Source organism: Aristolochia californica, unplaced genomic scaffold (genome assembly GCF_029961685.1).
Source record: "Aristolochia californica isolate CCGP_79_NKW_82.1479 unplaced genomic scaffold, dmAriCali1.0.hap1 SCAF_15, whole genome shotgun sequence".
Lineage (NCBI taxonomy): Eukaryota > Viridiplantae > Streptophyta > Magnoliopsida > Piperales > Aristolochiaceae > Aristolochia > Aristolochia californica.
This window is the reverse complement of record NW_027181826.1, coordinates 3,548,590-3,572,422: the sequence shown is the minus strand read 5'-3', so window position 1 is coordinate 3,572,422 and position 23,833 is coordinate 3,548,590. Positions and strand designations below refer to the sequence as shown.

The window sequence follows — 23,833 nt, the reverse complement described above, 5'->3', positions numbered from 1 at the left end:
AGGCTTGTTCCACGGTTGGGAAAGGTTGTATCTGGAGAACATCACTTCGGATATGATCTAGCTAACCATCGAGACCATCCAAGAACACATATACACGTTCTTCTTGAAATAAGGTATTATACTGTTGAATATCAATTGAGTACTCCATCGCGTTTGGTCGGTGGAAGTCTATTTCACACCAAAGGCCCTGGACAATATTGTAGAATTTTTCAAGAGAGCCACCGGACTATTTGAGGCATGTCACACGTCGCTAGAGATCATACACCTAGGAGGTATCACAACCATCAAAATACGTAGTAACATTGGCATCTCAAACCATTTTGGTTGTCGGGAATCGAATAAAGTTGCTAACGAGGGAAAAGTCCATGGAATTAATCAACCATCATTTGACAATAGTGTTGTTTGTGAGTCATCGTCAAAAGATAGGATTTGTCTAAGGAGGTTGAGGGAGATCGTCATTCAAATACCCCAACTTATCTTTGCTTGAGATATACATCTCGACAACCTGAGACCAGAGTGCATAGTTGGTGTCAACTTGATTCCAATCGGTGGCCTTGGTCAAGATTGAAGCTTTGCTCAAAGCTTATATCATTCTCTTGGTTAACTTGACCAGAATAGAAGAAGGCGGAGATTCACTAGACTGAAAGTCTGTATTGGTCATCGATAAAGACACGAATACAAGGGGGTCATGATTAGCAGAGAACCCACGATGAACGTAAGAGATATTCCAGCTCATTCGCTGGGTTGACTCGATTGGGTCGAGTTGTTGGGTTGACGCGGCTTTGAGTCGTTGGGCTTCAAAATTAAAATCCGCAAACGAGATTTAATTTTGGGCTTGCGCGCGGGATGGCTGTGGGAGTTCTCACGCTTGGAGACCACGGTCCGTCGTCTTCGGAACGGCTTTCCGTACGTCGGAGGCTCAGCCAGAGTCGTTGCACAAGCAGCAGTCTTGGTCTCTAGTCGAGACTTGATCGCTCCAGAAGGCATTCTTTTTCTGCCGCTTACAGAGAAGATGACTCCCCATGGCGGGAGCTTCCGAAAATCGGTTCGCGAGACGGGTCCGCCGCCCGAGTTACGACGGTCAATTAAGGAAAAGAGACGTGAATTTTTCTCCATGCGTCGTCGTCGAACGACCTCAAGTTATTCCCGATTTGATACCAATGTAAGCTTTCACTGGATAAAGCTTTCTGTTCATTTTTTATTTCATGTATCATACATATACAACATTCTTATTTATACATAGAATTACAACCTGATTTCCTCTGATTTCTCAAATCTCCTCTGATTTCTCGGATCAGATTTTAGCTCTGATTTTCCGGAGTACTTCTTCCTCTTAATTTTACAGGAGACTTCCTCATCTGGAATAGCTCATACCAATGTCTTTCTCGCGTCAAATCTGCTTCAAATGATCAATCGCTAACAGGGAATAATTGTTGCCTCAAAATGTTTTACTTGTACTGTTTTAAATGATCAATTGCTAATGAGGAATTATTGTACAAAAGCATGTTTACTCCTACTGTTATTCAAATGCCTGCATAAACCTGTAGAACTCCACCTACCCCATCACTTTGACGGCCATGCATGCAGTTGGTTATCAAGTAAAACCTACGAGCAACCAACTGGTTAAGCATTTTGTGGCAGATCCACAAAGCCATAAAAATTCTGAAACTGGAGCTCGAAAAGTGAAATCAAACTTTTGACTCTAATTACATATTCATAATGTTTGCTTCAGAGTCTAGTTTCTACTTCATTTGTCATTTCTGTAGCAACCCATCTCTTCTTTTCTTTGGACTATGGCGTTGAGTTGTTTCTACTGACTTTCCTTTGCTTTGCACAAGTGAAAGGGGGAGATCACCTTCTCTTCCTAAGAGTAGGCAAGAGTGAGCCTCCACTTTTTGCTTTGAGTAGGCGAGAGGAGAGGAAGGCACCCCCCCTCCTGTCTCAATGGTCATTAGAATCCAATTCTAGTAAGATTTTTCAATAAGTTTCTTGAAATCATAATATTAAAAGTTTTGGAGATGAGAGAGAGAGAGCCAATGAAAGTGAATTCAGAGGGTAAACCTTAGGAATTAATTCACTTTCACTTTCCATTAGCATGCACTAACAGGTCAGTTAATTACATTTTATAATCTCTGAGGAGGCAAGGTGTAATTACTGCCTATCGGCTCATCCCCGGGTCGCATTTGGGGCCTTAAACCCTATCCCTCCTTCCCTCCAGCTCTGAACTCCTGAACTCCGCTCTGTCTCCACTCGAGCTCTGGCTGGCCTCATGGCGTCGCAGTGTGCCGGACTCTCTATCGTCTTCGCTATATGCAAGGTACGCTCGCCGACCACATCTCTATTTCTTCTGCGGTCTCGTAAAACCCTAAACTTCACTGCTTTTGCCCCTCGAAACCTCACCGTGAAATGTCTCAGCACTTCCCCTGTCCCGAATAGCTATCAGCAACCTCATCCGTCTGATTCTAGGGTTTTCCAACGCGATGGCGTTGGTGGTGGTCATCAGGGTAATCCAAACCAGTGGAACCCTCAAAATCCAAACTGGAGCTCGCCCATACCCGATAACCGAAACTGGAATGCGGCCCAAGACGCGAGTGGAAGGTCACTTCCTCACAACCAGAACCAGTGGGATGCTACTCAAAACCCAAATGGGAGGCCCTTTCCTGACAATCGGAACCAACGGTATGCTTCTCAAGACCCCAACAGAGGGCCCTTTCCTGGTAACCCAAACCAATGGACTCCTTCTCAAGATCCCAGTGGAAGACCATTTCCAGATAGCCGAAACCAGTGGAATCCTCCTCATCAGGACATGAATAGAAGACCTGTTGCTAATGCCCAAAACCAGTGGAATCAGGGAAATCCTGCTGATACTCGGGGACCTAGTGCCCCAGCCCCAGCCCCAGCCCCAGCCCCGACCGCCGACCTGATGACATTAATAAAAGAGCGGAAAATCAAAGAAGCAGTTGACGTTTTGTTCAGTGGTGCTTCCCCGGATCCACCAACCCTCTTTTCGCTCTTGAATGCTTGTGACGGTTCGGGGTTTGTGGAAGAAGTGAAAAGGATTCAAGATTTTGTTTTCCGTTCGCCCTTCAGGGCTGATGTTCAAATCAACAATGAACTGATACAGGCATATTCAAGGTGCGGGGGCATGGTATTAGCTCGACAACTGTTTGACAGAATGCCTGACAGAAATTTGGATTCTTGGCACTTGATGATCGATGGATATGCTACAAATGCACTTGGAGACGATGGTTTACAGTTATTTCAACAGATGCGAAAATTAGGATTGCCACTAAACGGTGCCACCTTTACTGCGGTCTTGTCAACTTGTGCTAGTGCTGAAGCTGTCGAAGAGGGTTTCATTTATTTTGATTCTATGGAAAAGGAATATGGAATTGTCCCACAAGTAGAACATTACTTAGGAATGATAGATGTTTTAGGAAAATCAGGGCATGTAACAGAAGCAGAAGAATTCATTGAGAAACTACTATTTGAGCCAACTCCAGCAATTTGGGAATCACTAATGAATTTTGCTCGAATTCATGGTGATCTTGACCTTGAAGTCAGAGCTGAAGAGTTGTTGGTTTCATCAGACCCATCCAAGACAGTCTCTAAGATCCCAGCTCCCCCACCTAAAATTCAGTTGAGGATCAATATGCTGGAGGGGAAGAACAAAGTGAATGAATACAGGGCTCCCCCTGTTAAACCAAAGAAAGAAGCAGGTTATGTCCCTGACACAAGATATGTGCTCCATGATATTGATCAAGAGGCAAAAGAGCAAGCTTTGCTCTACCACAGTGAGCGACTGGCCATAGCTTATGGTTTAATCAGCACTCCAGCGAGAATGCCACTGAGGATCATCAAGAATCTTAGGATATGTGGGGATTGCCATAATGCAATCAAGATTATGTCCAGAATTGTTGGTCGGGAGCTTATTGTTAGGGATAACAAACGGTTTCATCATTTCAAAGATGGCAAATGCTCTTGCAATGATTATTGGTGAAGTAGATTACACTTGTCTAGATTTCTTGTCCTGAAATGTGACCTTGGGGCCATGGAAGGTAGGAATTGTAACATTCTTCTCTAACGAACTCTTATATCAGATGTGTCTTTTGCTTTATCCTTGTGATAAAAAGTGACCTTTGTTTAATTCAATGTAGTTTTTATTATGCAAAGTATATTGCCTTCAATCTTCATTCTTATTTCTTTTTGGAAGACATTGTAAGCTTTGATAGTGGTAAGAGCTAAAACATGTGGTGGCAAAAGAGAGAATTTATCATTGGAAATCCTTTAGTGAGTTTGTTTCTTTTGACGGAAAGAATATCTTTGCAGGCCTTGATTCACCTTTTTATCTTTTCCAATCATTCCAAGATTCACCTTTGCAACAGCATCGGGATGTTAGTGGTTGTATAATTGGTTTTCTTGAAGCTCTGTGACTTCTTTGAGGGGGAGCCGAGAGGGCAAAACTTGAGGTGAAACATCACTATAGGAGAGAATCACCTTCCCAACGTACCCGGATGATAGAGCTTGGGAGGTGAGGCAGCTCTCCATGAACCTCTGATTATATCCCTTTTGCTTTGAGCCCCCAAACCTCTTCCTGGATATAATTTTCATTTGGGTAAAATTGTTTTTATTTTATAGTTCATTGATCTATGTAAGTGGTGCTTTGAATAGGTTGTTACCAAGAATTTATGAAGCTACCCTAGAAGAATTTCTTTCACTCTTGTGACTCTGGCATCTGGACTGTCCTCACTGTTTTCTTGATTTTCTGTGCTTTCAAATCTTTTCAGTTTGCTCTGCTGCATCAATGGATACATTGCGGTTTGGATTGCTATATATGCCTTGTATATATATCTCAGGGTGATATCCGACCTTCCTATTGCAATTCACTGTCCTGCATTAGACCATTAAAGCCTCTGAATCCACCTCGATTACTTCTCCAATTAGGCCAGCTCTTTGCTTGAAAATGGCTCCAAGCAGAGACGATTCGAATTGTCACCAGTTGATGTCTCCTCCCATGCTTCATGGGGGTATTCGGACTGAATCACAAAATCTGCACTTCTGCTTATCGAAGGGATTTCAATGGTTTCCCGGCGGTTTAGTAAAGACACCATAAAGAGGCATTTTCCACATAAAAGGCTCCACACTATAGCAGTAAGAGAAAAAAAAGCCGTAACTAGTTAGAAAAATGGTGACGATGCTCTTACTGCTGCCTTTTTTGTTTAGAATACCTGAAGGAAGATTTTTTCCCTTGTCCAATGTCTACTCGTTTCAACAGACGAAAAAAGAAAGGGAGGGAAAGCTAAGAGGAAGACGAGCTGGTCTTCATATCATTGGGATCATCCTTGAGCTCGGTAACTTTTTCGCCTGTTTAGCTGAATAAACAAATTTCATCTTCCAGTGTTTAGTTGCAAGTTAGTTCACGGAGTTCCAACTTCAAATGTGCCACATTCAAATCAGAGTGGAGAATTATGAGTGGGTCATGGCAACTATAAGTCGAACTTAATGCCTGTTTGTTTTTCATCCTGTCACAATTTTATGACAATGCTAAAGCAAACTGGGACTTACCATTAACATATTTGAACAAAAGGGGAACCAAAACGTGCACATTTAATGAAAAATTTACTCTAAAGAACAGTTAAATCTAAAGGAACCCATAGAGACATCACTGTATGGTAGGCATGCGATGAAAACTGATTTCCACAAACTGATTGTGTTACCGCGGCATGTTCTACAAACCCAGTGAATTAGGACATCTCAACTAGAATATTATCTCCTTTACCTTCGGTAATGAGCAAACACTTCATGCATATGAAGAGCATCCCATCAGAAAGTGACTAATTTAACTGCATGTTCCTGGTGATGTATACAAACTACATAGGTTCAGTAACAAAATTTGATGGATACCAGGACATTCAATATCTAAGAACGCAAAGAGAACATAACTTACATGAGGTATCTCGATCTTATTTCATTTGTAGACCCAACCACAGTGGTGGTCACAAAATTTGATTGCAGGGAATAGCCAAAGCATTTCTGCAGTATCATTTATGAAGATCCTCAATATCGGTGACGGGAGTTGTGCCCCTTGCGGTTTGTGGTTTTGATTGGTTCACTACCAGTTGACCACAAGCTCCACTTATATCTTGACCCATTTCCTTACGAATTGTTGTCCGAATATTATAGACACCTCTAAGGATTTTCTGAAATGACTTAACATTCTGCTCAGTGCTGGTGGTGAAACGGCTCAAACTACCAATTGGATTAAATGGAATCAGATTTACAACCTAATAACAACAAACATTGAATAGGTTAGGATTAAAGTACATTGCAGTGTAATACTTGCGTGAGTTCAGCAGTCATAGCGACCAGGCTAGCATAGGATAAAAAATCATGAGATTGCCCCCAATGACGAGTGCTTATATAAAGCACCATTAAGAGTCATAAATTTAATTGATATAATATGCATAATCTAGGCAGCTAAGAAGAGCTCACAACTTTTATGCTGATGGTAGAAGACTTTTACCGTCTTTTCAACAAGAATCCATTTCTCTGACCATCTGATGTCATTCCTACTTCCAACAACAAATATTTCCTTCAGAGGGATTGGTGTGTTAGAGATTGTCATACTAGAATACATGTTTTGAATTCCACCATCCGTACATAGATTTCTGATTTAAATTTTTCCTGATTACAGGATGCTGAGTTAGTTTACATTCTACAATTTGAAGGGAAGACAACAGAGCAAAGAAGTTTTCCTCTCCACCCAAACTTGATTTCCTCTGATGACTTTTCAACTACTACAATAATTAGCATGCAATATAATGAAATTCTAAGGATCCTAACAATTCATATAATGCCCTGTTACCTTCTCCAGAAAGAACTTAACTTACCACTTGAAATGTCCCTAGCAAATCTCCAAGCAGGTGCGCATGCTTTTCTTCATCATTCACTCCGTTGAGCATGATATACTCTATCAATATTTTCTGTTGGCTATAAAGATCCAAATGTAACATGATTAAATAACTCTTTAATTTGACAAGGGAAGATACCTTTTTTTTATTTGAAATGAGATTACTTTTTGGAGCGTTTATTATCCATTTATACATAAAAATACACATTCTCTCTACTCCAGAGACATTAATGAGTTATTTGGAACTTCACCTGTTTCGCTGATAAGCTTTCAAGGAATCCAAGAGCTTTTCTAGAGGAAAGGCTCTTGCAGCAGGCATTATCTGACAGCGTATATCTTGAACCGGAGCATGAAGTGAGACTGCTAAGTTTACAGTTGGCAGGTCAGTTGGAAGCTTGTTGATGGCATGGATAATCCCTACCTGCATCAGAAGCCCTACATAAACACATTTCTAATTGCAAACTCAAATCATGTATAAAAATAGTAGCCTGCTGCATATAACCATTGACATTGACAATCCAATTTTTGCCCAAGAGATTTTGAGAAGCTCAGGGTCATTCTCTACAAATAGAACTCAGAGATCTATGGCAAAAAAAGCTTAAGCTAATTTATCAGTCTTTAAAACCTTGAATTCCATGTTTCCTAGGTTTTTTTTTTTTAAAATCGTGAGTAGCTTTTATTGAATTAGCACAGATAGCTTAAAGTACAACATATCATAGAACATAAAACACAATCAAGGCCAAATCTAACTAGAGTGCTAGAGATGGCCAAATGGAAAGGGAGACTTGGGGTACACCAGGTTTAGCAAGAAGTTCAGCCACTGTTGGCTGATCTTGGAACCATGCTCCATGAAATACGCCATTCAGAAGTTAGGTCTGAGATTTCATCAAATACCTGTCCAAGACTCCATCCAGCTTGTCAAACGCCTAGCCAATACAACCCAAAAGACCGGTCTGTTAGGTGCTGAAAGCAAAGTACTTAACCTAGGACCACCTCTGACACCCACCGTTCCCCCCGGTTGACATCCACGATGGCCCACGCTAGCGGTCCACACTAGTCTGGAAACTAGGTCGCCCTTTCCGGGATTCAAACACGGAATGTGGTGCCCAGCTCTGATACCATGTCAAACACCTAACCAATACAACCTAAAAGACCGGTCTGTTAGGTGCGGAAAGCAGAGCACTTAACCCAGGACCACCTCTGACACAGCTAATAACCAAAGCTAAGACACCTTCTACTACTAATAATTAACCCCTTGAAGTTCTGCTTAAAAGTTTGATTCCAGCTAGAGAGTTTTTTATTCAGCCTAATTTGAACCACAATAGCCAGGTGAACCAGAATAGGCAAGAAGTACCTAACCAGAGCTATCCCAAAAGACCCCATCAATGCCTGCTGGGCCTGGGTCGCCAAAGGAGGAAATGTCAACATTCAGTTTGATCCAGTTTGATGTGGCCAGCTGCCATTCAACTACAATGAGGGGCTTGCAAGCATTGAAGAGCATGACTTTTCTCCAGAATTTTTCAACAACAGATCATGGAAAAGGGCATGCAAGCTACTTGTCCATAGCATGACTAGTATTTTCAGTGACTCCTCCAAGTGAATTGATTTCAATTCTCTTGTCCACAAAAGTGCCAAGGAATCGCTGTTATCGAAGCTTTCCATAAGCCTTTTCCGTAATATGGCAAGAGGCATGAGTGCCACAGCTGGAGAAACTGGTTAAAGGTGTTGAGCATGCATGCTGGATTGTCAAACTTCAAAAGCACTGCATTTTATACTGATTTGCTGAAACTACAATGGAGCAAGATGTGGTTACTGCTTTCTTCTACATCCCCACATAAGCTTACACATGGTGTTGATAAGCGGCTGTCCCCTTTTAGATAGTTCATCACAAGTGAGAATTTTCTCTTGTGCAGCTGTCCATTGGAATTGTAAAACCTTCTTCGGAGCAACCAGTTTCCACAACCAGTTCAGTAGCTTCCTTCCATAAGCGTCAATAAAATTCCTCTCCCTCCATTCCCTGATTAGGTGCAAGCTTCTACCCGATCCAGCAATCCGTCCAAACTCTAACTACAGATTAAATAGTGTCCTGGACAAGCTAAATAGAGGGGGCTTCTCCCCAATCCAGCAATCCGTCCAAAATCTGACTAGAGATCCCAACCTGGTATGATATCAGATATGTTCTTCAAGTTTTGGCTTTTGCAATGGAATTGATTTCCACAAGCTAGACAGCTTGTTAGGGAGCCTAGATCTAGTAGCCAGATAATAAGAATCAGCACCATATTTTGCATCTATCACCTTTCCCCAAAATGATTCTTCCCCTAGTGTACCTCCATACCCACCACTTGGCAAGGAAGTCATCAATTTGACATTTTTATTCCAAGCCCCCCTTCCTCCTTGGACTTGCATACATGATCCCACTTAACTAGGGAATACTTTCTTTTTTTTTTTAATGATGCTGGACTAGGGAATACTTAAAACTGACTTGAAGTTCCACACCAAAGAAATCTGTGTTTGAGAGCTTCTAATTTTGCTGCAATGTTTGCTGGACATGCAAGGAAAAAAATAATTAGGAATACCAGCCAAGGTGGCTTTTATCAGTGTGGTTCTACCTGCCTGTGAAAGTAGCTGCCCTTTCCAAGAGTCCAGTCTTCTTTGGTATCTTTCTATCACCGGTTTGCCATTACAGCCTTGTCACACTTCCATGGAATAGTAGAGGCCCATGTATGATGATGGGAACTCAATAAGCTGCAGTGAAGTATACGGGCCATCTGATGTTTTATAGGGCTGCTCATGTTGATTCCTAATAAGCCTGAATAGTTCCAATTAATGGTCTGCCAGGACGTGATTTATATAGGATCAGTAAAGCCTTTAAGTCAGTATTCCTGCATGCTGTCCTTCACATAGGACCACTGTATCATCTGCAAACTGTAGAATTGGTACCTTTAGCAGCATTCAACGATGGTGAGTCCTGCAATCCAGCCTCAATTTTGCCCAGTGTAGATTAGAAAGCATAGAGCTTCACTAATCACGTTAAATAGTAAAGGTGACGGTCACCTCAGGAACTCTGAAATAGCCTTTAGTCATACCATTTATCAGTATAGAGAAACTAGCTCATGAGAACAGCTTGTAATCCATCCTCTCCATCTTTCGAGGAACCCTGTCTTCTCTCACAACGTGTCTAGGAAACCAGTTCACCTTATCAAAAGCCTTCGTGAAATCCAGCTCAAGTACCACACCTTGCAGACCTTTCTTCTTATAATGATGCAGAAGCTCATGCACCATGAGAGCTGAATCTAGTATTTGCTTTCCCTTCAAGAAGGCTGACTGATTGTTGCTTATTACTGTTGGCAGGACTTTTCTAAATGCTAATACTTTCTCAAAAAAAAAAAAACCAAGATAAGCTTGTAATGGCTTGATATGAGGCTGATAAGTCTGTAGTCAACCAGATGGCATATTCCCACCTTTTTGGGGGACTAGGGCAATAAAGGTCGAGCCCATACTTTTTGCTGTTATACTCCTTAAACATATTCAATATGACCCTTTCAAGAAATCCCAGCCTGCCTTGTAGAATTCTGCAGTAAACCCGTCTGGGCACAGAGCCTTGTCATTGGGCATGGCCTTTAAAGCTTCCTCAATTTCTTCAAGTGTAAAGGAAGATTCCAGACTTCAGGCAGCTTCAGCTAAGATGGTCAGCTGGTTTGAAGATGGAGGTCCTTGGGGAAAGGCCAATTCACCCCCTCATCCAAGTATAGTTGTGAGTAAAAATGTATGAACTACCAATTATTTCCTCCTGGTTTGATAAGGTCGAGTGGTTGATAATCAAGGATGTGAATTTGTTTCTTCTTCTATGAGCTGAGGCTAAAGGAATGAAAGAATTTTAAATTTCTGTCCCCCTCTTTCACCCACTTATATCTCTCCCTTTGTTTCCAATATATTCTTCCCTGCGCTATGACGTTCTCATAATCTTGTATGCTGCTCAAAATGTGGTTTCTTTCCTTTCCGAAGTTCAGCTTCCTTTCAGCGGTCATTGATTTTATCTTCATTTACAGAGCCTTTAACTTTTGGCTGGACTGATAGTCTACCATTCCTTCATTTTCTCCTTGATGCCTTCTTCAAACAGCCATGCTGCTCCAAATCTGAAGGGTGAGAAAACCCACTAGTTAGGACCAGTTTCCAGAAGAAATAGGGTTGTGATATGAGGCTGTGGGAGGGAGCATCTTCCTGTTGAGGATCAGTTTAGGTCTAACCAGGACTGGTTGACCAAGAACTTTTCTAACTTCAACATGATGGGAGGGTTTCTGCCATTCAACCATGTGAAATCAGCGCCAGATAAGTTCAGCTCAATCAGAGAATAGTCATTAATGAAATCTGAGAAATTTTGAATTGATGGGGTGACTCTGTTCCTGCCTCCCTGTTTCTCGAAGCGATATCTGATTATATTGAAATCACCTCCTATAACCCATGGAAAGGCCATAGTGATATGAACCTGCCTAACTCTGCCCCAAAAGCTAGCTCTTAGGGAGAGGTTTGCAAACCCTCTCATATAACATCCAAGACCGTCCTTGCTAACCAATGTGGGACTAACCGGGACTCATCATAATCACATAGGTTCATGATAGAGAATTCATCCCAGAGTTTCTTGCAATGTGAATTGCGGGTGGGATGACAAACACACAATGCTGCCAAGTCGGCTCCATTTTTTATTGACTTGAAGTGTACCGCAATTGTAAATTGTCCATCTTCTATTTTACTACTTCGACCTCTCCATGGTCCTAGAATAAATTTATTCCTCCCGAAGAACCACCCACACTTTTTTTAACCCAGCTTGGCAGCTTTGTACATGTTAAAGTTGTAAGCGTCAAGAGTATTTTGGGTATTTTACATACTTGGTTTTCCCCTCTAAGGTTATGAGAGTATTCATCTATTTATGATGTACTTTGGGTTCAATTAGGTTTATATGATGAATATACTACGAGATGTAAGTAATAGAGTGTAGAGGGTCATTCAAAAAAAATAGTGTAGCGGAGTGTTTATGTCATTGTACTAAGTTTCACCTAACGGACCTATTTAATAAAGAGGGAGGCTGAATTTTGACCTCTGAGAAGGGTGTTGCACACTGCAGCACTTCTGAATTCTCTTCTCCTCTTCTCTCTTACCTCCTTCTTCTCTATTTTATCTATTCCACTCAATTTTACATAGTATCAAAGCCAGGTTCCAATCCTATCTCTTCTCAGTCAGTTGAGTCTGCTGCTCTACCTATGGATATTAATATTGTTGCTCCACTTCTTGTGGACATTTATGTTCCAAGGGTTGTGTCACCCTATAGTTGTTCAAGAATCACCAAAGCCATTATTGGTATACAAGTGATGAACACCTTCCAAAGAACTTCTACAATGCCTCCTCCTCCACCCATACTAGCGCCTTCCTCATCCATTGCTCCTGAGGTAAGTGATTTAGATCTTCCCATTTCTCTTTGCAAGGATATTTGTTTGTTTTTTTTTTTATGAAATGTGAATTTTATTAAGAGAAACAAAAGGAGCTAACTCCTGACAACAAGAGATTGCAAGGAGGCTCCTTGTTTGGCTAGAGCATCAGCCACAGAATTTGCTGATCTCGGAATTTGCAAGGATATTTGTGCTTGTACCAAAAAGGTACTAAACATCTAATTTCCAAATTTGTGTCCTTCGGTAAATTGTCAGTCTCCTTTAAAACCTTTGTATTATCCTTGTCCGCCTACTCCATTCCTTCTCAATGCAAGAAGCATTGGAAACAAGCCATGGATATTGAGACGAAAGCTTTGATTAATAGAGGACATTGGACTTTGTGCGAGCCACCACCTGACGTAACTATAATAGGATGTTGTTTGGTGGATATGGTCAAATATAAGGTTGATTCATTGAGTGGTATGAAGCCAGACTTATTATAGCCAAAGGTTACATGCAAACTTATGGAGTGGATGTCTTCAAGACCCTTCTCTCTTGTTACCAAGTAATCTTCTATTTGAATTTTGAATATGTTGTGGTTAATCAGGGCTGGCCCTTATACCAACTTGATATAAAAAATGTCTTTTTGTATGGAGAGTTGCTTGAGGAGGTGTATATGGCATAACCTCATGAATACGTAGCTCAGGGGCAGACTAGAAAAGTATGTTGATTGCACAAAGCTATCTATGGCCTTAAGCTAAGTCCCAAAGTGTGGTTCGAGAAATTCAATAGTGGGGTGATGTCCTTGGGATTTTAAAAAAGTTATTGTGATCACTCATTGTTTGTGTTGAAGAGGGTCCTCTGGAATTGTGGTATTGATTGTGTACATTGATGATATAGTACTATCTAGTAGTGGCAAAAAGGGTATTGACGAGGCAAAAGAACATCTTAAAAATCACTTTCAGACCCAAGATTTAGGGACGCTTAAATACTTCCTCGAGATCGAAATACCAAGAAGCAATGTAGTTATTGTTTTTACTTAAAGGAAGTGTGTGATTGATATGCTACATGAATATGAGTTGCTAGGAGCTAAACCTGACAAAACTCCTATAAACGTTGGTCATAATCTTCAAAAGGAAAACAATGATGAGCTCAAAGATAAGACTATGTACAAGAGGTCGGCATGCAAACTTATTTGTATCACATTGACCAGACCTAATATAACCTTTGCAGTGAGTGTGGTTAGCCAGTTTATGAAGCACCCAAGAAAGAGTCAACTACAAGCTACATTGAGAATAATGTGATACTTGAAGAGTGCACCAAGAAAAGAGTTGTTATATGAACCACAAACATTTTCATATTGTAAGATATTTCGATGCTAACTATGTTAGTTTTAAACAGGATAGAAAATCTACTTCGGGATATTATATGTTTGTTGAAGGCAAAAAGTAGGTTGTAGTTGCCCGTTCCAATGCAGGGGCCGAGTATAGAGCAACGGCTCATACAATTAATGAGATTTTGTGGGTGAAATTTGTGTTATAAAAATTGGGTTTCCTTGTTAAAGAGGTTATGATTATGTATTGTGACAATCATGCTGCCATATTTATTACAAGTAATCTTGTATTTCATGAAAGGACTAAACATGTGGAGGTTCACTGTCACTTTATCAAAGATGTTGTCATGAGTGGAGCGGCGGTTACTCCCTATGTCAAGTCTACTGATCAACTTAGTTATGTGTTTACCAAAGCTCTAGGAAAATGAGATCATGGGATTCTTTGTAACAAGTCGGGGCTTTTAGATATACAACTCTAGCTTGAGGAGGTGTAAGAGTATTTTGGATATTTTCTATACTTGGTTTATCTTCTAATGTTAGAAGAGTATTCAACTATTATGATGTATAATGGGTTCAATTTTCAGGTTTATATGAGGTATATACAAGGAGATATAAGTAATTGAGTCTAGAGGGATATGTCTATCATTGTACTAAATTTTCATTTAAGTGACCTATTTAATAAATAGGGAGGTCGAATTTTGATCTCTGAGAAGAGAGAGTGGGGCACACTGCAACACTTCTGAATTCTCTTTCTCCTCTTCTTTGTTTCCTCTTTCTTCTCTATTCTATCTCTTCCTCTCGATGTCATAGTACACCAGATGTCTCTAGCTAAACTATTTGTGATTTCTGTTAATTTTGTTTCCTATAGGAGAGCCACTAAGGGTCTCTTGAAGAATTGCATGCTTGCTCTGTAAACCCAGTCCTCTTATGTTCCATGAGAGGTATTCATTAAGTAATGGCCCTGTTGTTACTCTCTTCTTTAAGTTGTTTGATTCTCTCAAGGCATGTCTCTATATCTTCTTTCTACATCTTTAGAGAAGCTCTAAATTCATACACTGCTTTCACAAAGTCATCTACTTTTTTGGAAGGCTCCCCTTTCCTTAGCTGCTTCCATGGTCCCATGGTCATTCTTGACTTGAGATGGTTTCAGCATGTGAATCTCTACTCCCTATAGTCAATTTTTTTATTTATTCTTCCGTATCATTTTCAAAGCTTTCACCAACTGAGTAGACATTTTTCTCTCTTAGGGGATCTGCCAGGGCATGTTTTGAGCTCTCCCATGGCATGGTTCGCACTATTTGAAAGGGCAATCAGGGAGCAATAGGAACTTCGTTGAGCCCTTGGGCTAATTGGGCAATGAGCTATCAAGCCTTGCAATGTGACTCGCTTCATCTGGGATCGGCGGGTCGGGGCTGGACTCATCAGAAGACTGGCCACGTGCACATCAAGTTCTCCTGTGATAGTTTCATTTCCCCCATTCAGATCTTCTGTCAGATTGCAAGGTGGGACAAGGGTTTGGGTTCACAAGCAAATCACAAACTAGCACTGAATCATATCTGCATTTGCCGTTTCAGCATCACTTCCTAGATCCACTTCTGCTTCCACTATTTTGAAGGTTCTCCCATGATCTACAAATTTGAATTCAAGGCAATTGGATAGTCAAATTCATTAGGCTTTCTACTGGGTAAACCATTGCCACCCTCTGTACAGCTTCCATCAACTGATTTCAAAGTCTCCCTCATCTCACCTTTCTAGCATCATCTCAGCTACTGAACCCTCTCTATTTTTGGCACCTCCCATCTCTGGGTCCCCGATATAACTCTAGCTCTCAGCCTATCAATCCTTTTTTTCCTAGGTCACTTCCACATCAGAATCTGTGGCAGTTCCAGTTATTCCAATAAGATCTTGGAAGATTTCCATGCACCAGAGGTGGGTTGGTATTCCCTTGATTGTCACCCAGATAGTTTGCACCTCAAAAGCCCCTTAAGACTCAATTCCTTCAACTCCATTGAGTATCTCCTTTATTTCATCTTTCAAGGCTGATATCTTTTTTTTCCATCTTTGGATTCAATGAAGAAACGCCAAGAGTCGGACCCCATGTAGTGCATTTGAAGTGGTTTGATTAGCCTCTAGGAGTTCCTCGTCCATTGTTTAAGCGATTAGTGATCATGATAGCTGCCATGTGTATGTGCAACAACACACTTTTCCAGTTCTCTTCTACATGGTAGAGTAAAAGTAGGATACACCACCAACATCGTCATGTTATCCGTCTATGATACCATGATTAGCTTCTAAAATGTTCGATTTGGCTGCATTGGTATTTCACCTATTTGATTTGCCATTCACCTGTCAGGGTTGTAATGCATCACGGTAGGAGCCCGTTGCAGAGGCCATGTAACTTGCAGCCACTTGTAGTCTCGGATCCTCCCTTTGCAATGAGGAGTTACTCCTAGGAGCATCATTGTCAATCTTTGTCATGAATAGCTTTGAGCCACCCCCATCCAAAGCCCAATTTAAGGTCTTCAATATAGCAACTGAGCCGACGACTGTCATACTCCTTAGTTCAGCCACCTAACAGGTGAGTATGACATTTTATCCATAAATGCCAACTCTAAACTTTGCATTTGGTGTGGCAGCTATTCTTCTTGGTAAGCTTCTCTTGTGATTTTTGTGATTGCTTCCAATAGTTCTCACACCTAATCAACCCGTTCTCTTGATTGCCAGCAGCAAGGGAATCTCTTAAGGCAATGACATCCGAGAAGTAACGTGTACTTCCCTCAATCACAAAGTATGAAGCCTTGTCATCCTTTGGAAAACCAAACCAACTAGGGTGCCAGCCCCCCATGGCCGATGAGTGCTTCCCCTTGCTGTCCCTCACACGTCTCGTCCTCGTTCTCCTCACTCTCCTCACTCCATCCTCCCCCTCTCCCATAATAGATTCAGCCAAGACTATACTTTTTTTAAGCAATGGTTTCCTAGCCCTTAGGCCATTGAGGACAATGCCTCGGGACTTATCAACTGGTGCTCCCCAGTTTGTTTGCGAAGTAGCTTTGTTACAAATTTGTGTCTTCCTTGAGAAGTAACGATTCTCCTATGCAATTGTAAATGTATTTTACCAGTGTACTTATTTTTCATCAACAGAAACAACATCACCATTTCAAAAATAAAAATAAAAAGTGTGCCTTCAGAATAACGAGGAAGATCTCACTGAAATATATGAAACACATTATTTAAACATAATATCTCTAAGCAAATGGCCTTTAGATTTAATCAAGTATTCCTCTATTAGAGCAATGATATATTCAAGTGACTTTCAATACAAAGACCATCTCACAGCGGCATGTTGACTGTCCATTGTTAACTATTATTTTGCTTCTAATGCAAGTCATCCCACTGGAGGATCAAGGTTCAAAGTCGATCAGCTCAAACATTTCAAAGTGTTTAGAAATACTAGAGGACAATTGGAGATTGGATTTGATATCTTAGACATCCACCAATCAGAAATATATATCTGGAAAATCATGATTCAAAGTCAATCAGCTCAAGCCTTTCAAAGGATTTAGGAATACTAGAGGATAACTTGAGGCTAGATTTGATATCTTAGACATCCAGTAGTCAGAAATATATAAAGTAAAATGAACAAATGATTAGAGAACCACTAGGAGAAGCTTGATTGACAATACAAAAAAAAAAGAATCCTTTCAAATGATTTGGCATGTATAACAGAAGCTGGAGAACAAAGAGCAGAAGGATAATGTAGCTTAATTCAACATAGATTGGATAGGGCTTGAAACAATCATGTTGGGTGGAATACCCACAGTGGACACTGTGATTCTCCTTGGTGATAACTGAAATGGACTTCCTGTCATAATCCGAATAGCTTCAACGACAGCAGAATAATTATTCAGTGGTTCTCCCATTCCCTGCACATTTTAAAGAAAGTATGACATTAGAATTCAATTCTTAGCAAAGAAGCAAAAAACAGTGACTCTGTGGCAAGCATATATAATTGCATCACCTGGATTAGATAAGAGAGTAATCTCATAAATGGCAATTGCATAAATAGCCAAAAGGCCGAAACAGCTTACAAAGCTAAATAAGGAGGGGAGATCAGAACAAAGAGAGTGTAATGATATACCCCATTCTTAGCTAATTAGTTAGCAAGATCATTTGCACTTCTGCTAACATGAGACTGTTTACGAATAACTCTAGCAGCAAGATCACATGTCCAATAAAAAACTGATCAGAGCCTCCACAGTGTCCTACGAGAATTTAAGCACCAACTGATGACAGCCTTGGAGTCACCATCCACTTCCAGTGAATCAGAGAAATGATCGTGATAAAGCTTTAACCCCTAAAAAACAGCACTATTTTCAGCTGATACGGAGTCAGATTGCTCTAAAGAACCTCAATAGGGGGTGGCTTCGAACCGAGCCGGCTCGCGAGCGGCTCGATTCAATTCGGTATACCCGAATCTCGAGCCGAGTTCGAGATCCGGGATCGGCTCGTTTAAATTAATGAGCCAAACTCGACCGAATCAAGGTTCAGCTCGAAAGGTCGCGAGCCGGCTCGTTAATTTAACGAGTCGGGACCGGAGCGCCGAGCGGAGCTGGAGCAAGAGCGACGGGGGATAAATTCTTCCTCCCCCTTGTCACCATCGAGCCCCTCCGGCCGCTGCTGTGGCCGCCTCTGTCGCCGTCGGCAGCTGCCTCGCTGGTCACCTTCTGCCTTTCCGTCGCCGCCGCTCTATTTCTTCCCCCTCTTTTGCCGTCACTTTTGTTTCCGTCACAGCCGTTATCCCCAACGAAAGTTCCTCATCTCGGCAGAAAACCAGAACAAGCAGAAGCAGAGATAGGGAGAAATAATTTCTGCCCCCACCCCCCTGGCGCAAAGATGATTTCGCACGTGCGAGATCATAAAGTGAAAAAGAGGCAATAAGAGGTCCATTTAACTTTCCTAAGAAAATTTTAAAATATTTCTTGTAATTTTCTAATAAGTCACTAATAGTAATAGGGTTTTATTTAAAGGTTTTTTTGGAAATATGTATCATAGGAAAAACATTTCTAGTATTTCCTAGAACATAAATTTTCAACTAGGGGCACTAAGGAGACAATTGTAAATTTATGGCTAGATTCAAAAATTACAAAATAAGCTAGACAACATTTGGAGTAAAAAAGATTAATATTGGTGCGTTCTAATCCATTATTGAAATTCAATCCTGAACCTCCCCTATCATTCCTTTTTTTTTAAATGTATGCATAATTTTATATATAATTTATTTGACATATATTTTATATAGAGTATTAAATGTAGGTTAAGCTCGAACTCAGCTAGAGCTCGAACTCAAACTCGGTTAAAATTATTAGGCTCGAGTTCGATTACAATTTTAGGTTCGAGGCTACGGTCAATCGAGCTCAAATTCAAAATATTTAAATCAAGTTCGGCTTGAACAAGGTTCGGACTCAGCTGGATTCGATGCCACCCTTATGCCCAATTTTATGTAAAATGTATGTATAATTTTATATGCAATTTATTTGACATATTTTTTGAAAAGTTTTAAATGTATGTTAGAGCATGAACTCGAGACTTGTATTTTTTGAAAAATTTTAAATGATTGTTGAAGCTCGAGCTCGGCTCGAACTCGGTTAAAATTATTAGGCTTGAACTCGAAAACGATTTTAGGCTCGAGCCTAGGCTCGGCTCGAGCTCGAACTCAAAATATTTAAATCAAGCTCGGCTCGAACATAGACAGGTTCGGGCTCGGCTCGGCTCGATGCCACCCTTAAACCTCAATAAGTGAGGGCAATTGAACCATCAGGTCTTCTTAAAGTGCCTTCAATGCCAAATGCTCCAGAATTACCCTTGAAGCAACCATCAAACATCAAATTTTAATTTGATATTGCTAATCAGCAGGTTACATTGGGAAATTTGAATTTTTGCCGGAGCGGGCATACTAGCAACTAAGCACTAATTAATCCAGAACAGCACCCTGGGATTTCCTCAAAGCAGGAGGAGTGCAAGCCCAGGTCATGATTTGCTGAGTGGCAATTTCAATCCAACAATACAATTAGCATGCATGTCTTTCTTTTTGAAAAGTTCAGTGTCCAGTACATTCAAAAGCACCCCAGAAAGAAGATAATAAGTTGATTTTAAAAATAAGGCAGACTATAATCCCCTATTCTGTTTTGAAACTAATATGCTTATTTTCTCAGACAACACTTAAAGTTACCATCATTTTTTAGCACATCTGATAGTAAAGATATTTTTATAAGCTATTTACTCTATGCAAAACACACTAAGTTAAAAACAAAAAAAATTAAGTGATTAACTAACATGATTGAATTTAGTTAGTCAAGATCGATTTTGCAAAAGACCACCCAGGCCCAGGCTGAATCCAAACAGGATATGGCAAAGCAGGTGTCAATTTGGATTGGACTTGGGCTGGGTTTTGCAAAATCCATCCTGAGTAATAATTTATATGATATTAATTAAATTACTCTAGAATTTGTTATTCCATAACTAAGACTGATTTTATAAAATATCTATCGATAAACATTAAGGTTATCAAACCCAGACCTTTCTGGTCCATTGGACCAGGTTCAAAAAGTCTGCAAACCCATGAGACTGGGATGACCGCCCCAGTTTGACCAGCTCAACCAAACAAGTATAAAAAAAAAAAAAACAAATACAGAAAGGAAGGAATGGACACAGTTGAGCCCCCTTCACCCTTTATTTTCTATATTCTCTCTCTCTCTCTCTCTCTCTCTCTCTCTCTCTCTCCGAAATATTCGGATAAAGACTCCTTAATTGAGTTTTGAACGTGCCAAATAAATTGTGGAAATTTTTCCACCAACGAACATGTAATATCCGTAATAATATTGGAAGGCCTTTATCATTAAAGCCTGTAGTGCAATCCCATCTCTGAATCCATGGTATCGAACATACCATAAAGAAAATGAAGACATCACTATAATCAGGGAGTTTGTTAAACCCCAGAGCTTTCAGCTCAGGACTGGATTTAGTCCATTTTGTAAAATGAACCTTTATTGGTTCTGGTAATGAGATTCAAGTATTTGAATGCTTTTGAGAATCTCGGCAGCTTTAGCTTCTTTGGCTTGTTTCAGTTGATCTTCAAAAAGATTTAATTTGCCAAGCCTGAATAATAATTCATCAACAACTTCAGAATTATTATCCAATTTAAAGTTCCTAATAGGAACAGGTGGTTTGATGAGCGGTTTATTGTTCATCAATAAAGGTAATTTTCGAGAAGACAAGTCATAAGGATTTTGAAAAATATTTCTCTGGATTACCATTATCCAACAAATCTTCAATACGAATTAGTTGTTGGCCAATTGTTTTGTCTCCTGATTTGACCCATAGGATTAAGAGTGGATTCAGGATTGACAAAAAGCAACTACTTCAACATAATCAGGGAATTTTCCTGAGGAGCTTGGAAATTCAAGTTTTATCGGATTAGTTGGAGGATGTACTGATCTGATGGTTGTGCCAGATTGAAGCTGTCATTCTTTCGTTAGGATTGAAAGAGTGGAATCTGGGGAAGAAATTAATGGTCGTTTCTCCGTTTGTTTCAATCTAAAACGCATAAACCAATCAACAAAAGACATAATTACCCTATTTGTTTCCAAATAAAGATAAAAGTCCTTTGAGAATTCCATGCGTTCTGCGTCCCCATAGGTTTCATAAAACCATCTTTTGAAACCTAGATTATTGGGGTGAAAGAATTCAGCTTTAATGGCTGCTCGGTCCACCACAAAAGGGGGTGGATCCCAGTCAATCTGTTGTGGTGTAAAAATCATAATCACAGATTGAAACCAGTCATTTCACTGAGAGTGGGAGAAGTTCGCTCATGCTCCCTTTCCGTATAGACACCATGAGGAATTTGGGTGTCTGATATGTGGATTCCTTTTAATGAGGAATCATCCTTACAGGATTGTAGTTCATCCACCTCATGTAGGCGTTAGGTATGGCCTACATCCAAGACTCTGGATGACGGTGGTAAAGAGACTCGGTAGGGAGTCTTAGGTTTAAAATTAATAACCACATCTCCATCTGTAGATTGAAGAACCTGATCAATATCCTGATTAATCAGGAGTCGTGGAGGAACGGCCTGGGGAATTGTCCAGTTGGCTAGGAAATGAATTTCCTCCCAATTGATCATTCTTGGAGTGGCAACATTTGCACTCATGAGATCTGTCTCGATCAAAACTGTCTTACCCTGATCTGGTAAGTGTAATACCTTAGGGACTAAGGTATTCATAATTTTGAAATGAATCCTTGCAATTACTGCAATGGTTTCAGTTTCAAGAATAAAATTGTATCCCTGTGTTAGAATCCTCAACTTGATAGATTCTAACAAATTCCTATCTGTTAACGATAGGGTGAGGTTTGGATGGACATTAAAATAAACGGGTCCCCTACTGAGACTCGTTTCCACAATACCCATCAAAGAGGGTTTCCAATCCAAACAGCGACCATCTCGGAGAATGGCTTGTAAACATGTGTTCATCCCTAATAAGGTCAAGGGTTTGAACGCAATCTGTATGCACCCAATATGCATATATTTTTTCTCAGTATCTTGCATATACTTGTTGAGATCTGTGAACTCTAATAATTTAAGAGTTGAATCTTGATTTTCAAGATTAATTGTTTGTTCCATGGTTTTAATTCCCATGGTACTAGAAAGGGTGAAAGTTTCTTTCTTGTAAATTAAAGTTGGTTTAATGGACGGAATTGTCCAATCATTCAATTGTTGTTGAACTTTATACTCAACAAGAGAAGCATTTTTTACTGATCCAGTAATCCTACTACTGGATGCCATTGTTGGAAAAATTAAAAATTAAAACACAATGAAACTAACAGTATAAACTAAAAGTATACTACAGCTAAAAGTGGTAAAAGAAAACCAGAAGGAGGAATATCCTAGTATGAATTAAACATATTATAAACTGATTATATGGTAATCATGAACGAAGCAAACTATGGTTCATAATATCATAATTAATTTACTGTTCATCATCTTCTTGATTAGATACACGTCTGTCAACGACTTATGAGTATAGCGGCCTTCAACGCCTTCCCCGGCTACACGGCCTTGACTTAACGCGACTTGGGTGACGTCCCATATCGTTACAAAAACGAAGATGAATAGTAAAATCATTATAACATTGTGAAGTAAGTTAACTCCCCTGATGATTAAGATATAAAAAATTTATAATAGCTTACTCCATACCTGGATATTCACGAGTTAGCCTTCCATGGCTCTGGTACCAATTTACAGCGGGAAGTAGGAAATTGACAGAAGGCAAATAAACAGAAAGCGAGCAGAGAATAACTTTAAACTCTTACTATCTTATTCACAATATCATACAACTTACAATAAAACTCCAAGCACGCAAGTACAACATGGCAACCTCGAGTACAATGGAGAAAGCTCCGAAAACAAGTGATGCCTTAACAAAATAAAACAACTCCTTATATAGAAGGAGGAAATTAAAGTGGATTTTAACAAATTTGAAATCCACCACTAAGAAAGAGATAAGCCTCTATGATTGAGGCGGCTGAGCTGAGTCATCTCTATTATTGAGATTGCTTTGAATGTTATCTCCATAATTGAGATGATCTTGATTTTGGTCCATTATCTCCATGATTGAGATGTGAAAGAGACCTTTGATGGGCTTGGTCCCAAAGAATCTTTCTTTATCTCAGAGTTTTAACTCTTATCCGATGAAGGCGGCTACATTCGGCATCCCATGATTGTGACTTTATGGAATATGGCCGACCAAAGATATTGTAGGTGCCTTGATTGATGTGACAAATAGGCCAGCTGTGGGCCCGAGGATAAGATTTCCTCTGTTGATTTTGGACGGATTTGGCCGACGAATCTGCAATGGATGTGTCTGTTATATCCTTAAACATATTATTTGCATTTAGACTTTGCTTCAAAGATACGAAACATCGCAACAATATATTCGTCATCATCCAGAGGTTGACTGTCTGGTAATGACTCCGCAGCATTATGATCATGCTCTTCGATATTTTCTTCTTCTTCTTCTTCTTCTTCTTCTTCTTCTTCTGCAGCAGATGGTTCTGAGATCGACATATTGTCGTTGATGTGCCTTTATTGCATTGAGTAACCATTGAATCCTT

The 23,833-nt window shown here is 40.1% G+C and overlaps 2 protein-coding genes across 3 annotated transcripts in view; one reads left to right on the top strand and one right to left on the bottom strand.

The window, feature by feature from the left end:
* Positions 1-2,153: 2,153 nt before the first annotated feature.
* LOC137951594 (pentatricopeptide repeat-containing protein At2g15690, mitochondrial-like) lies at positions 2,154-4,608 on the top strand. 2 transcript variants are annotated; one of them, XR_011112143.1, is made up of 2 exons: positions 2,154-4,058; positions 4,330-4,608. XR_011112143.1 is itself a non-coding variant. In XM_068798358.1 (1 exon), exon 1 carries the CDS (start codon positions 2,270-2,272, stop codon positions 3,998-4,000), a length of 1,731 nt encoding a protein of 576 aa, XP_068654459.1. In that variant the 5' UTR covers positions 2,154-2,269; the 3' UTR covers positions 4,001-4,117. The 2 variants fall into 2 exon arrangements, 1 of the variants encoding a protein (XP_068654459.1); XM_068798358.1 differs by lacking the exon at positions 4,330-4,608 and having other exon boundaries at positions 2,154-4,117.
* An 858-nt stretch (positions 4,609-5,466) lies between these two features.
* The window catches only part of LOC137951911 (uncharacterized), a 36,635-nt gene continuing 18,268 nt past the window's right edge, over positions 5,467-23,833 (bottom strand). The window contains exons 5-9 of the mRNA XM_068798893.1: positions 17,485-17,589; positions 7,162-7,331; positions 6,891-6,990; positions 5,948-6,284; positions 5,467-5,853 (exon numbers count right to left, since the gene is read on the bottom strand). Coding sequence (XP_068654994.1) covers positions 6,042-6,284; positions 6,891-6,990; positions 7,162-7,331; positions 17,485-17,589 — 618 coding nt within the window. The 3' untranslated portion in view covers positions 5,467-5,853; positions 5,948-6,041. The remainder of the gene's footprint in view (positions 5,854-5,947; positions 6,285-6,890; positions 6,991-7,161; positions 7,332-17,484; positions 17,590-23,833) is intronic.

What these genes read in the sequence shown, in the direction of transcription:
- LOC137951594 (XM_068798358.1), top strand. Translation starts at nt 2,270, where the DNA reads ATGGCGTCGCAGTGTGCCGGACTCTCTATCGTCTTCGCTATATGCAAG.